This window comes from Mastigoproctus giganteus, chromosome 2, assembly GCF_048544385.1.
Source record: "Mastigoproctus giganteus isolate SK-2022 chromosome 2, ASM4854438v1, whole genome shotgun sequence".
NCBI classification, from domain to species: Eukaryota; Metazoa; Arthropoda; class Arachnida; order Uropygi; family Thelyphonidae; genus Mastigoproctus; species Mastigoproctus giganteus.
The window spans coordinates 267,198,355-267,213,992 of record NC_143576.1 but is presented as its reverse complement, the minus strand read 5'-3'; the positions used below and the strand labels follow the sequence as shown (position 1 = coordinate 267,213,992).

Here is a 15,638-nt window from a genome sequence, read left to right as displayed (position 1 = left end):
CAAAATAATAATAGGCCGAACCCTGGCGAACTCCACTAATAACATTTGTCCACGTAGAGCAGTGTCCATTGATTACCCCTCTCTGTCGTCTCCCACTCAACCATCCCTTTATCCATTGTAGCAACTTCCATTTAATTAGCATTAGCAATGCCATACCTCTCCAATTTGTACAGCAGTCTTCCGTGTGCAACAATATCAAAATCTTTCCTGAAATCCAAGTAAAAAAGGTAAACTGCAGCCATTATCATCAACCCACTGCAGGATGGAAGCCTCCTCAACAATTCATGCTGAGGAAAATGGACCATAATCTGCCACGCTGGTCCAGTGCAGGTTGGCAGATCAACCGTATTTGGCAGTCAGGGGATCGAACCCCGGTCTACTCAAAGAGCGTGTGCTACTGCATTCCCGCTCCTTACCACTCGGCTATAGAGGCCGGTGAAATCCAAATCCAAGTATATGATATGAGAATTATTTTTGGCATTCAGTTCATTTGCAACCACATCATAGTATCCAATCAAATTGGTCAGACAGGACCTTTCTTTAAAAAACCCATACTGTGTCTTAACTATTACTGCAGTCTTGTCTAGATGATCCTGCAATGCTTCTTTAACCAGCGATTCCATTATTTTCCCCCTAACATAAGTTAAACTAACAGGTCTTATGGATTTATTGGATGATTATCTGTAGTTATTTGTGACACCTTTTGAAACCCCTTTGTGAATTGATGATACATTTGCACCCCTTCTGTTCATGGGGACTTTCCCTGAATCCAAGGAAGCTCCCATAATTATGGCTACGTGTTTGCTTACTTCCTTTGCTTCCTCCTTTAATATAACTGGATAGATCCCATCCAGAGGATTTTTATTTCCCAGATATTGACTGGAATTTGGGGGCTGGTCACTCACACACTAGCAAGGCTTTTGTGGATTTATTGGATGATTGTTTTCTACATCAGCATGTTCGGGAGGCAGTTAGAGGGAGTAATACTCTTGATTTGATTATCAGTAGTGATTCTTCATGCATTAAGAATCTGCAGATAAATGAACCACTAGGTGGCAGTGATCACAGTGTTCTGAAGTGGGAGTTACTCAAAGAGGTAACTACCATTAGGGGTAAAGGGAAGGGGTATTGCTTTCGTAAAGGCGACTACGATGGACTGAGACAGTATTTAAATTCTATACAGTGGGATCAACTGATGATGTTAACAACAGCAAATTCAAAATGGGAAGCATTCAAAGTACTTATCTTGCAAGCTACTAGGCTTTATATACCAACTAAGAAATATTGTTCAAGGTTTAGTCCTAAATGGATGTCAGATGAACTAATGAGGCATATGGCAGAGAAGAAAAATGCATGGGATACATAAAAATTAACACGTGACACAGAAGCCTATGATAGATACAAGTTGATCTGTAACCAAGTTACAAAGGAGGTTAGGCAGGCGAAGGCAGATTACGAGAAATCTTTGGCAAGGGATGCAAAGAAAAACAGCAAAGAGTTCTTTACTTATGTCAACTCTAGAAGGAAGGGGATGAAACAGATTGGTCCACTTGATATCGATGGGTCAACTGTTGATGACCCTGCTCGGGTAGCTAACAAACTAGCCGACCGGGCTAGCCGAGTGGGTAAAGTACCTGCCCGGCAACCCAAAGGTCGCGGCTTCGATTCCCGCCTTGGGCTTTGGTCAAAGTACTGCAAAAACCTTGGGAGGTGCAATATGGCCACAGAAGCCGATGCGCCAACAACTACCAAATCAAAAAAAAAAAAAAAAAGCTAACAAACTAAATGAATATTTTGCATCGACATTCACACATGAGAAGTTATTCAGCAAGGGGAATGCCAGAGGTGTATTCAACTCTAGCAGTAAGGTAGAGAATCTTGTAATAACTGAGAGTAAAGTGGAGGAGAAATTGTTGAAGATAAACACAAGAAAGGCACCTGGGGTGGATGGGATATATCCAGTTATATTAAATGAGGCAGCAAAGGAAGTAAGCAAACCCTTAGCCATAATTATGAGAGCTTCCTTGGACTCAGGGGAGGTACCCATGGACTGGAGATGTGCAAATGTGACCCCAATTCACAAGGGAGGATCAAAGGCTGACACAAGTAATTATAGACCTGTGAGTTTAACTTCTGTTCCCGGAAAATTAACGGAGGCACTGGTTAAAGAAGCACTGCAGGATCATCTAGACAAGACTTCAGTTATAGCTTGGACACAGCATGGTTTTGTTAAGGGGAAGTCTTGCCTGACCAATTTGATTGGATACTATGATGCAGTCACAAAAGAACTGGATGCAGGGAATAACTTTGATATTATATACTTGGATCTTAGAAAGGCTTTTGATACTGTTGCACATGGAAGACTGCTGCACAAATTGGAGCAGTGTGGCATTGGAGGCAAATTGCTGCTATGGATAAGGGGGTGGTTGAGGGGGAGAAGACAGAGAGTGATAATCAATGGAACTGCTCATCGTGGACTAATGTTATTAGTGGAGTCCCTCAGGGTTCAGTATTGGGTCCTTTATTGTTCTCTGTATTTATAAATGATATTGATGATGGTATATCAAGCTTAATGTCCAAGTTTGCAGACGATACGAAGGTTGGCAGGGTTGTCAAGGACACTACTGACACTATGCTGCTGCAGCAGGATCTGGAAAGGTTGAGCAGATAGGCTGAGAAGTGGCAAATGAAGTTTAACATTTACAAATGTAAAGTACTACATATGGGAAACAGCAACCCCAGGGCAACGTATCAACTCTGTGGTACTACCCTGACAGTGGTAGAGAATGAAAGGGACTTGGGGGTGGTTGTGCAGGCAGATATGAAGTTCTCTGAGCAGTGCAGACGGGCTGCAAGAGTAGCTCATGGTGTATTGTTAATGATATATAGGAATTTTTCTAGCAGGGATAAGGAGGTGATTATTCCCTTGTATAAGGCAATGGTTGGGCCACACCTAGAGTACTGTATACAGGCCTGGAGGCCTCATTTCAAGAAGGATGTAGAGCTGCTGGAACGAGTACAGAGAAGGTCAACAAGATTAGTGAATGGAACAAAGGGGTGCTCTTACGAAGAAAGGCTTAAGTTTTGCAAATTACAGTGTCTGGAGACTAGGCACTGGCGAGGTGATCTGATAGAGGTGTACAAAGCCTTGAATGGTTTGAGCATGCTCAATGCTGATGGGATTCTTCCTCTAGCTCAGAAAAATAACCTGAGAGGGCATAAATTCAAATTGAGGAAAGACAGATGTACGATAGATGTGTGGAAATTTGCCTTTAGCGAGCGGGTGGTTGGTAGGTGGAACAGACTTCCATCCCTTGTCGTGGAAGTTGATAGCCTAAATAAGTTTAAGGCTCAGCTGGACAGGTATTTCGAATGAACAGGGGGCTGAAGTGGAAGTGGTTATTTTTTATTTATTTACTTTACTTTTTTTTTTTTTTGTCAGATGCTGCATAAGCTTGCTTTCCTGCATCAAATGCCTCTACTAAAGCTAATGCTAAAATCCCAGGTGCCTTCCTTATGTTTACCTTCAACAATTCTCCTCCACTTTGCTCTCAGTTATTACAAAATCACTTAGCTCCCTGTTAGCCTTTGTTAAACTTGTGGCACTCCCCTCATTGAATAACTCCTCATGTGTGAATGTAGATGCAAAGTACTCATTCAGTTTATCAGCTACCTGAGCATGATCATCAATAGTCAACCCATCCATGTTAAGTGTTTGAATCTGATTCATCCCCTTCCTTCTAGAGTTTGCATAAGTAAACAGCTCTTTGCTGTTTTTCTTTGCATCCTTTGCAAAGATTTCTCATAATTTACCTTGAAATGCCTAACCTCCTTTGTGACTTGATTACAGACTAGTTTATACGTGTCATAGGCTTCTGTGTCATCTGATACTTTATATGCATCCCGTAGTCTTCTTCTCTGCCACAAGCCTCATTAATTCATTTGACATCCATTTAGGCCTAAACCTTGAACAGTATTTCTTAGTTAGAAAGAAAAGCCTATTAGCCTCCAATATTAATTCCCTGAAGGCTTCCCATTTAGAATTCAGTGTTGGTAACATCATCAGTTGATCCCACTGTACAGAATTTAAAAACTGTCTGAGACCACCGTAATCGACTTTACAAAAGCAAAAACCCTTCCCTTTACCCTTTATGGTAATTACCTCTTTAAGTAATTTCCACCTCAGTACATTGTGATCACTGTCACACAGTGGTTCCCTTATCTGAAAATTCTTAAAGAATGAATAATCACTGCTGATAATCAGATCAAGAGTATTGCTCCCTCTGGTTGCCTCTCGAACATGTTGCTATAGAAAACAGTCATCCAATAAATGCACAAAAGTCTTTCTAGTGGGCAATTGACCAACCCACAAGTTCCAGTCAATATCTGGAAAGTTAAAATCCCTCATTATAAGAAATTCTGATTTACTGGCCCACTCTATTTCTATGCAGAATTGCTCATTATACTCATCAGATTATTTAGGCCTATAACACATACCTACTCTCATTTTTCCTTTCCCAGTGCTTATTTCACACCAAACAGACTCAATACTTCATTGTCCATCAACATCTGTTGGATGCACTTCCTTAGATTTTGTGTTTCTTAACTAACAGCATGACCCCTCCTCCCTTCCTATCCTGTCTATCCTTTCTGTACACATTGTACTCCCCAAATTCCGATTCTGCACTGCTTTAACTGTGTGATACCATGTCTCTGATATCTCAACAATATCTACCTTTGATATCTTGATCAGCACTTCATAATCATGACATTTATTAACTATATTCCTAGCATTGGTGTACATGCAAGTATACATGGGGTAGGCACCTCCGTAACCAGGTGGGCAGGAGCAGCAGCAGTGTGTAGCACACGTAATGCTGTTAGTTATGAACCCCGGTCTTGATTAGACCAGGGTTCGAGCCCGTGATCACCAAATACGGAGGATACGGAAAGGTCAGGGAATGACCACCGCACATTCCCGGAGCAATATGACCTTAGTTGCTTATGCTCCTACAAAACTAAATAACAAACAAACAAACAGCAAGTATACATGCACCTGTTTCTACTCTTAGTTACCCTAACCCACTCATGTATTTATTCGTTCCACTATGACTCCCAACATTCCTGGAAGCCTCCATTGCCTTGTTTTCCATGGTGCTGCTCATTCTAATAGAAGCAGTGCAAGAATCACTCTTGCCTCTTCCTGTGGCCACTATTAATCTTTTAGTCTGTGTATCCCCCCCCCCTTCCCCAAGCTAGTAGTTTTCTGACCTAACTAACACTGCCTTGCTAGCATCAGCAAATATTCTTGCACTCTTTCTATTTAAGTGTACCCCATCCCTGTAGAAGCATTCTCTTGTGTCATCAAGCACAGACCAGGCTAAAAAAAATTCTACCCCTTGAGCCTTGCACAATCTCTCCATTGCCGAATTGATCAACAAGGCTCTCATTATATACTCGCTTCTATTGTGTCTGGGCAGAATTGCAGACACTTTCGTATTCAACTCTAACTTGCGACTTTTTTTCAGCATTGACCTATACTTGTTAAGTAAATCTGCAGATCTCTTACTCTTAAGTTCATTAGTGCCAACATGTACAACAATATCACCTTTTGTACCTTTAAAAGAGGATGTCTGCTCTACGACGTCATCAACTTTCACTCCTGGTAGACATACCCTGGTCCTGTTCCACCTATCATTCTTGCACAGTATATTCCCCATCTCTCTGACAATAGTCACCAACAATAATTAGTTCCTTTGGGACCAGCGCATTCTGCCTTTCAGATTGCCTCTGTTTTGCCTGATGCACTGGAGTGAGCTCTGTCCTTGAGCTCGGCAGCTGAGAGCTTGATGAATCCCTCATATTAATTTCTTCGAGGGCATTTACCCCACACCTCAAGCTCTCATAGATACACATCAGAACGCTGAGTTGGTGCCTTATGTGCAGCGGCATCAAAATCTTTCCCAAAATTCAAATGTACCACATCAAAATTAATTTTTTTTTATCCAGTTCCTTTGTTACTGCATCATAGTATTCAATCAGATTGGTCAGACGACATCACTCCTTAACAGATCCATGCTGTGACCATAGTATAATTGCATTCTTGTCTAGATGGTCATGCTTTTCTTTAACGAGTGACTCTGTTATTTTCCCCAAAACACAAGTTAAGCTAACAGATCTGTAAGCGTAACTTGTGTTTGGAGATAATTTTGCAGATCTCCAATCCACAGGAATTTCCCATGAATCCGAAGATGGTCTCATTTTCTGAACTGCTAGTCTCCAAACTCACTATTGCTTCATCTAATAAAATACTTAAGGTATATCTGCATGAAGAAACTAAACGTACTAAGAGCCCAGCCCTTTCTGTTGAGACATGGGCTTCAAGTAGATTCACTCTGCTTTTGTGCTGTGCCCTCATCTAAACCCATCTAAACTATTTTTCTGTTGTCTTATGATTCAGCTACAAAAAAAAGCATACTCTCAAAGCTTTGCATCACTCAATGAAATGCCCTTTGTGCTACCCTAGTGGCCTTTTAAACATCTGTCCAAAGCCCCTATATAAAGGCAAATCAATCCCTCTTCGCCTCAGAAGGAAAATGCTTTTCCTCAGAAATTGGCCAAAATTCAGTTTTCTAGTGCATTCAAATGTAATTTCTACACTTTAATCTCTAGTGAACAACTTTTTATGACAGTGAACCTTCTGAGAATAGGACCAATGGCATTAGGCTGCAAGAATCGATGCACAGCTGGAATATCCATTGATATTTTTTCAAGAGACCTACACACCTGATCCACACTATTGTTAAACCTTACCCTCTGTGATAATTATTTTTGATAATGGGGAAAACAACTCTGAAAAATCATAATATGCAACAATTCCATGAGGGATGTGATCATAATAGAAGTTGCCAGTAAATCAGATTGTCTTATAATGAGGGATTTTAACTTCCCAGATATTGACTGGAACTTGTGGGTTGGTCACTCGCACACTAGCAAGGCTTTTGTGGATTTATTGGATGGTTGTTTTCTACAGCAGCATGTTAGAGAGGTAACCAGAGGGAGTAACATTCTTGATCTCATTATCAGCAGTGATTATTCATGCATTAAGAATTTACAGATAAAGGAACTACTAGGTGGCAGTGATCAGTGTCTGGGATTTACTTAAAGTTGTAACTACCATCAGGGGTAAAAAAAGGGTTTTTGCTTTCATAAAGGTGACTGCAGTAGTCTGAGACAGTTTTTAAATTCTATACAGTAGGATCAACTGATGATGTTACCAACTGTGAATTCTAAATGGGAAGCATTTCAAAGAATTATTCTTGGAAGCTTCTAGGCTTTTCATGCCAACTAAGAAATATTTTTTTAGGTTTAGGTCCAAATGGATGTCAGATGAACTAATGAGACTTGTGGCAGAGAAGAAAAATGCATGGAATGCATATAAATTATCAGGCGACACAGAAGCCTATGGTATATATAAGCTGGTCTGTAATCAAGTCGCAATCAAGAGGGTGAATCAGATTGATCCACTTGATATCGATGGTTTGACTGTTGATGATTCTATTCAGGTAGCTGACACTGAATTGGTATTTTGCATCTACATTCACATGTAAGGAGGTATTCAGTGAGGGGAATGCAGTAAGTTTATGAAAATTCTGGCAGGGAGCTAAATGATTTTGTAATAACTGAGAGCAAAGTGCAGGAGAAATTGTTGAAGTTAAACATAAGAAAGGCACCTGGGGTGGTGGGATCTATCCAGTTATATTAAAGGAGGCAGCAAAGGAAGTAAGCAAACCCTTAGCCATAATTATGAGAGCATCCTTGGACTTGGGTGAAGTCCCCACGGACTGGAGATATACAAATGTGTCCTCAATTCACAAAGGGGGATCTAAGGATGACACGAGTAATTAAATACCAGTTAGTTTAACTTCTGTTCTGGGGAAAATAATGGAGTCACTGGTTAAAAATGCATTGCAGGATCATCTAGACAAGACTGCAATAATAATTCAGACACAGCATGGGTTTGTTGAGGGAAAGTTTTAATCTGACAAATTTGATTGGATACTATGATATGGTCACAAAGGAACTGGATGCAAAAATAATTTTGATATCATGTACAGTCAGTCCTCATATAGCACGATAGTTGTGTTCCTAGAAACCCTCGTGCAATGCAAAATCGTGCAATATAAACAACAGGCCCTAATGGAAAAATAGGGTTAGGTGCCGACCACCCAAGATTGAACACACATTTGTAACCAAAACATTACCAAACACAATAAATAATCATAATAAAATACTTACGTAATAAATTATTGCTAATGCTTTTGCTTCTATCATAAGCAAATTTGTTCTTTATTTGATTTTCTATCCAAACAGATGACAGCCGTTCCATCTCTTCCAATTCTTTGTGTCTTGATCCAATAGATTTTAATTACATTTTGAGTTGTTCCTGCTATGAAAGTATCTTCTCTGCATTCTTTCTAATTCTCGGCATTGCCTCATTTAAGCCTGTAGCACGTGCAATATCACATGGGCTTTCATTTCGCTCAAAGCGTTTCACAATTTCATATTTTCATATTTCCCCGGGTGGGCCGGAAGCCAGTGTGATTTTGGCCATAAACGCTAGTATGAGACCGCTACAAATTTTCTTGGATAAGAATTTTTGACCCAGTCCACCTCTGTATCGATATTGCTTTTCTTTTTCTCTCTGAATCTGTAGTGTCTTCACCAGGACGCTTCCTCTTCACACCATTTAAGAATTTTACTCATTTTTAGGGAATAAAGCACAATTACAAAATGAGGAGGCACGCTTGATACACATAAACAAAGCTGCGCACATGTAGCAACTGAATAAACAACACTGTAAAGGCAGAGACACAGTATTAACACCTCACTAGCTCACATAGGGTTACTACCATAAAACAATAAAACAGTTTCCGGTTGCATTTCTGCTAGTGGAATCTGTTATAAACTGGTAGTAAAATCGATCTAATTGCATTGGTATTTTTACATTATTATGGTGAAATGTGTTTCCCCTTCACTGATATAAAAAACAAATACTGTACATTTTCAGAATCTTCTCTTCATTCCTATATTGCGTTCAGTTGGGGTGACTCCACATTCGACTGCTGTTTCTTGTAAACACAAAGGCGAATCGTGCATAAGCGAATTCGGTTTGTGTTATATATGATATCGTTCCCCTATTTATAAATTGTGTATGATCGAATTCGTGTAGTTTAAACACGTGTTATATGAGGACTGACTGTACGTGGATTTCAGGAAAGCTTTTGATGCTGTTGCACATGGAAGATTCCTCTACAAATTGGAACAGTATGGCATAAAGGGATGATTGAGTGGGACCAGACAGAGAGTGGTAATAAATGGATCTGCTCTTTGGGGACTAATATTATTAGTGAAGTCCCCCATGGTTTGGCATTGGGCCCATTGTTGTTTTCTGTATTTCTTAATGATATCGATGAAGGTATATCAGCTTAATTTACAATTTAGCAGATGACACGAAGAATGGCAGGGTTGTTATTGGCACTAATGACAGTTAGGTTTGTCAGACATACCTCATATTGGGGCATAATACCCCTTTGTTGGAATTATATTTCCAAGATACCCCTTTTTTAAAATTTGAAATGGCTATTTGAAAAAAGCAGAAATCATAAAACACCCTGTTTAGATGATTATTTAGGAAGAAAGAATTAACTGACAATAAAGTTGTTGTTGAAATGCACCCTTAAAGACTCAAAAAATGACAGTCTATTCTATTTACAAAGAGGGTTAAGGAATATTTATATTATGCTTACTTTGTGACCTTTTAAATTCTACTTGACTTCTTTTTTATTTCATTGTAATCTTTTAAGGCTCAGGCAACAAACTAAAGGAGATGTTGTATCAAAGCATGTGATTCTTTCTTTCTTTCTCCAGCAAAGGGTGAAGCTCTTGCATGAAGTGAGTTTAAGTGAAACCTCTCTCTTGCATGTGCATCAGAAAAGGATGGTTTATATAATTGGAGATATATAATTGGTGAAAACCAATCGCAATATGTCATGCTAAGAATTTTATGCATGTGCACTAAAAATGAAAAACTGTTAAAGAAAATTCGCTCAAATGAAAAATATTGCTAGGTAAATATTTTCTTATTGATAAAATAAATCAGGTTTATCGAATATGTATTGTAAACAATTATGTAAAAATTTGATGTTAATATCTATAAAAGTTTCCTTTAGTGTTTGTAACACTTGCAATAAAATTTTCCAAATTAACTTAATTAAAGCACAGGCTATAAATCAGTTAATTTTATTAAAATTTGACTAATTTTGCATTCCATGAACTTGTAAATCAACAAAATATAAAAATAAAATATTTGTTATTAAAATTGTTCGTTTTTTTTTCAAAGATATAATTCGAGTACCCCAAAACGAGGAATGAATACCTCAAACATAACCATGAGTACCCCGAGTTCAAATTGTTAATCTGGTCACCCTAATGACAGTATACTACTGCAACAGTATCTAGAAAAATTGAGCAGATGGGCTGAGAGTTGGCAACTAAAGTTTAACATTGACAAATGTAAAGTACTGCATATGGGTAGCAGTAACCCCGGAGAAACATATTAACTGCCTGGTACCACACTCAGGGTAGTGGAGAATGAAAAATACCGGTGGGTAATTGTGCAGTCTGATATGAAGTTTTCTGAGCAGTGCAGACAATCTGCAAGAGTAGCTCGTGGTGTCAATGTTATACAGGAATTTTTCTAGCAGCAATAATGAGGTGACTATCCCCTTGTATAAGGCAGTGGTCAGGCCACAACTCGATTACTGTATACAGGTCTGGAGGCCTCATTTTAGGAAAGATGTAGAGTTGCTGGAATGAGTACAGAGAAGGGTAATGAGATTGGTGAATGGAACAAGGGGTTGCTCTTACAAAGAAAGGCTTAAATTACTGTCTGGAGACTAGGCATCTGCGAGGTGATCTGATTGAGGTGTATAAGTCCTTGAATGGTTTGAGCAAACCCAGTGCTGATGGGATTCTTCCTATTGTCCAGATTAATTGCCTGAGAGGACATAAATTGAAATTGAGGAAAGACAATTGTTGAATATATATACAGAAATTTTCCTTTAGCCAGCGGATGGTTGATTACTGGAACAAACTTCCATCTGTCATTGTGGATATTGATATCTTAAATAAATTCAAGGCAGAACTAGACAAACATTTGGAGTGAATGGATGGGTAAAAATGGGAAGGTTTTTTTTTTTTGCTGACGATGTATAAGCTTGCTTTCTTTCATTATATACCTCTACTAATGCTAATAACAATAGTCAAAAATTGATTGCTTTAAAACTGACTCTGCCATGGGTACTGCTACAGTCTTTCTGTTTTATATGATTTCTATACATGGAGGTGATTATTCTGTTATATAAGGCAGTAGTCAGGCCACACCTAGAGTACAGGTCTGGGGGCCTAATTTTAGAAAGGATGTAGAGTTGCTAGAACAAGTACAAAGAAGGGCAACAAGATTGGTGACGGGGAACAAAGGGGTGCTCTTACCAAGAAAGGCTTAGGTTATGTAAATAGCAGCGACTGGAGAATAGGCACCTGCGAGGTGCTCTGATTGAGGTGTATATGACCTTGAATGGGTTGAGTAAACTGAATGCTGATCAGATTCTTTCTCTTGCTCAGATTAAGAATCTGAGGGGGCACAGATTCAGATTGAGGAAAGACAGTTGTAAAATAGATGTGCAGAAATTTGCCTTTAGCCAGTGGGTAGTTGATTGGTGGAACAGACTTCCATCTTTTGTTGTGGAAGTTGATAGCCTAAATAAATTTAGGGCTGAGCTGGACAGGCATTTGAAACAAATGGAGGGATGAAATGGGAGGGTTGGGTTTTTTTTGTTTTTTTTGTCTGATGCTGCATATGCTTACTTTCTTGCATTGTATGTCTCTACTAATGCTAATGTTATATTTCTCCCAATTGAATGTGGTAGTTATATAGCAGTACTGTTTGCAATGAAGTTAGTTATGGATAATATCAATGTTTGCCCAACACATGGAGCTTAATATACTCAGATTCTATGAGCATGATCTGGAAGTTAGAAAATAAATTCTCAACCTTACAGCCAATAATAAAATCGATCTTGTCATCTGGGAAAGGTTTATGTGATACCAACCATTCTGTCACGTTTTGTTTGATACCTGGATATACTGGTATTTCAGAGAATAAGCATGCTAATCAAGTAGCCAAAGAACTATAACTACATCTTTTCAAGTGCATGTGTAGACTTTCTGGTTCATATCCAATGAGGTTTCAGATTCCAATGGTTAAAAATTTGGCAGTTGCAAGCAAACAATAAATTCTTGCAAACAAAATGTGAGCCACAACTATGGAACCCAGTTTTTGATAAAACTGACAAGAGGGAATACTATTGGCAAGGATAACAACACTAATTCATTTTTACTACCGGTCAAAATTTCCTCAGATGCATTGTTCATCCTGCCTTACTGCAAAAGGTGTCTTTTGGAATGTGCACATTATTTTCATATCAGAAATACTACTTCCATTCTCAAGTACAACTGCAATAATTATTATCACTTTCCCAGATTATAGGAAATAATACAAATCTGGATGAAGTTTTTGCTTACCTCGTAAAAATATAGCTATATGAACTTTACTGTTTTGAATAAGACAGACTTCTTATATAGTATATTTATAATATTATAAATAGGTACAATATAGCCTAGGCAACACTGCCAACTTATAACCACTAACTCACCAAAGGTGGCTATTTATTATATTACATGGGTAAAAAATTACTTTGATGTTTAAGGATACTTAGAAATGTTCAGGAAGTGTGCAATCAGAGTAGCCCAGCACCTGAAATGAGTTTGTCTCATTAGTTCAAATATATATATTAATATATTCACAAATATATTAATGCTCAATTTTTAAATTTCAGATTCCATATCATAGCAATTTTGATATTACATGGAAGGCCTTTACAGACTATCCTGTTTTGCACCTTGGTCAATTCAGAGGCAAAAAGGTAAAGTGAAAAAAATTATATCATTAAGTGCAGTGTTGCAAAAGAAAATGAACTATAAAGTAAAATGTTACTTTAATTCTAAGAAATAGGTTTTTTAAAAACTTTTATACTATTTGAATAGTTTATTACATTAATAAATAAATAACATTTATTGGTATTTATTTGAATGCATATTTACCATTAAAAATATACTCCACGAGGAGGGTTCCAAGTTAGATGAATAGTGAAGTTGCCACATTACTTGAGAAGAAAGAGGTGGCATGGAAATGTTACAGAGCAATAAAAAGTACTGAAGCCTATAACAGCTACAAGATGATTTGTAATAGAGCCACAGAAAAGGTTCGACAGGCAAAGGTAGTTTATGAGAAATTGCTAGCAAACAGAGCAAAGAGAACTTTTGCAAGGAGAGATAGGGATGTGGTAGTCCAATTATATAAGGAATTCTTCGCATATATAAATGCTAAGAAGAGCAAGACAAACCAGATTGGACCTTTACTTAAGGGAAAGGCGATAGTATTAAATACACTAGCTACCATTGCAGATGAACTCAACAGTTATTTTGCATTGATATTTACAGAAGAAAAACCTTTTGTGGCAATGGGAAATTGTGGGAGCGAAGTTGAAAAATATGTAATTAATGATATTGAAATTTCGCAAGATTATTTAATGGAAAAACTTTAGCGCCTACAGGCCAGTAAGGCTCCTGGAGTTGGTGGAATATACCCTGTGATATCTTGAGGGAGGTGGCAAGTGAGTGCATTGAACCATTGAGGCTAATTATGCGAGCATCACTAGATTCTGGGGAGATTCCGTTGGATTAGAAAAGTGCCAATGTATCTCCCATACATAAGGGTAAGAGTGAAGTGGGAAATTATCAACCTGTCAATCTGACTTCAGTGGTAGGGAAAATCATGGAGGCAATGATCAAGGGTAGAAATCAGGATCATTTGGATAGAATTGAAATTCTCAAGGATACTCAGCATGATTTTTTAAAGGGAAAATCATGTTTAACAAACCTGGTTCACTATTTTGAAAGGGTCACTCATGAGCTGGATTTAGGGAATAATTTCGACATTGTTTATTTAGATTTCAGCAAAACTTTTGACTCAGTCCCACATGAGCGGGAACATATAAGCTGGAACAGGTTGGAATCACTGAAAATCCTTAGATGGATATCAGGATGGCTTCGAAGCAGAGGTTTGTGATAAATGGCTACTCCTCAGATTGGGTTAATGTAAGAAGTGGGGTTCCCCAAGTATCTTAAGACAACTGTTGTTTTTAATTTTCATAAACGACATTGATGAAGGGATAGAGGGCGTGATGTCTAAATTTGCAGATGATGTTAAAATTGGTAGAGTAGTTAATGATCACTATCAAACTGAGCTTCTTCAGAGAGACCTAGATAGACTTCATGAATGGTCAGAAAAATGGCAGCTATACTTTAATCCAAAGTGTAAGGTATTACACCTTGGAAACAGTAATCCCGAAATAACTTATTCACTTGGTGGAGTTCAACTAAACCCAGTAATAAAGAAAAGGGATTTGGGTGTTACGATATGGTCAGACATGAAATTCTCTGAGCATTGTGAACAGGTTGCAAGGAAGGCCCATGGTGTCCTATCGATGATCTATGGAACTTTTGCAAGGAGAGATAGGGACGTGGTAGTCCAATTATATGAAGCTTTTGTTAGACCACACTTGGAATACTGTGTTCATGTATGGAGACCGCACCTAAAGAAAGAAAGACATTGAGCTTCTTGAAAGAGTGCAAAGACGGGTAACTCACCTGGTTAGATTGGCAAAAGGGCGTCCTTATGAAGAAAGACTTCGAATATGTGGGTTGCAGAGTTTGGAAACTAGACACCTTAGAGGAGATTTAATTGAGGTGTTTAAGGCTCTGAGAGGCATCAGTAAAATGAATGAGGACAAAATTTTCAAGATTATAAATGATGCTAGAACTAGGGGACATAAATTCAAGTAACGGGGGTGGGGGGATGTTTAGATTGGACTGTAGGAAGTTTTATTTTAGCCAGCGAGTTATAAATTACTGGAATAAGTTGCCTACATGGGTGGTAGAGGCTGGCAGTTTGGGGAAATTCAAAGGTCATCTGGATAGTACCTTCGGTTGAGGGAAATGCATAGGATGATAGGTTTAATTTCCTTTTCTTTTATTTTTATTCGGGTTGTTTTTTTTTTTTTGGCTGGTGCAGCATTTTTTTTTTTTTAATGAAAACCCCAAACACGAAAGTTATCAAAACCTATAGTACTTAGTACCGTGCATGGGTTGAAGGAGAAGTATGAGGACAGGGGGATGCCGGAAACTTTGCTCTAGAGACTAAACGGGTTTCACCACTTCAAGCCTCAAATAGCAAAGTGGTGGTATTTCACTGGTTGATGAAAGTCATCTACCACTTAGAAAGCCATAGGCTTTCTTGTACCATGAGGCCATTACTAATACTAATGCCATATTTCATCATATTAATTATAATTAATTTTATTGAAAATTAATCGTAAATTTCATTTGCTTTCCTGCAGTCCATGGTGGTGTCATTTAGTTATTTAGGCATGCTATGTTAGTAACTTTCATTTTAT

At 38.3% G+C, this 15,638-nt stretch overlaps 1 protein-coding gene across 1 annotated transcript in view; it reads left to right on the top strand.

Moving 5' to 3' along the window:
• Eogt (EGF-domain O-GlcNAc transferase) overlaps positions 1-15,638 on the top strand; it is a 257,927-nt gene that overhangs the window by 111,754 nt on the left and 130,535 nt on the right. Inside the window, exon 9 of the mRNA XM_090390322.1 lies at positions 12,960-13,046. Within this exon, the coding sequence (XP_090246448.1) occupies positions 12,960-13,046 (87 nt within the window). The remainder of the gene's footprint in view (positions 1-12,959; positions 13,047-15,638) is intronic.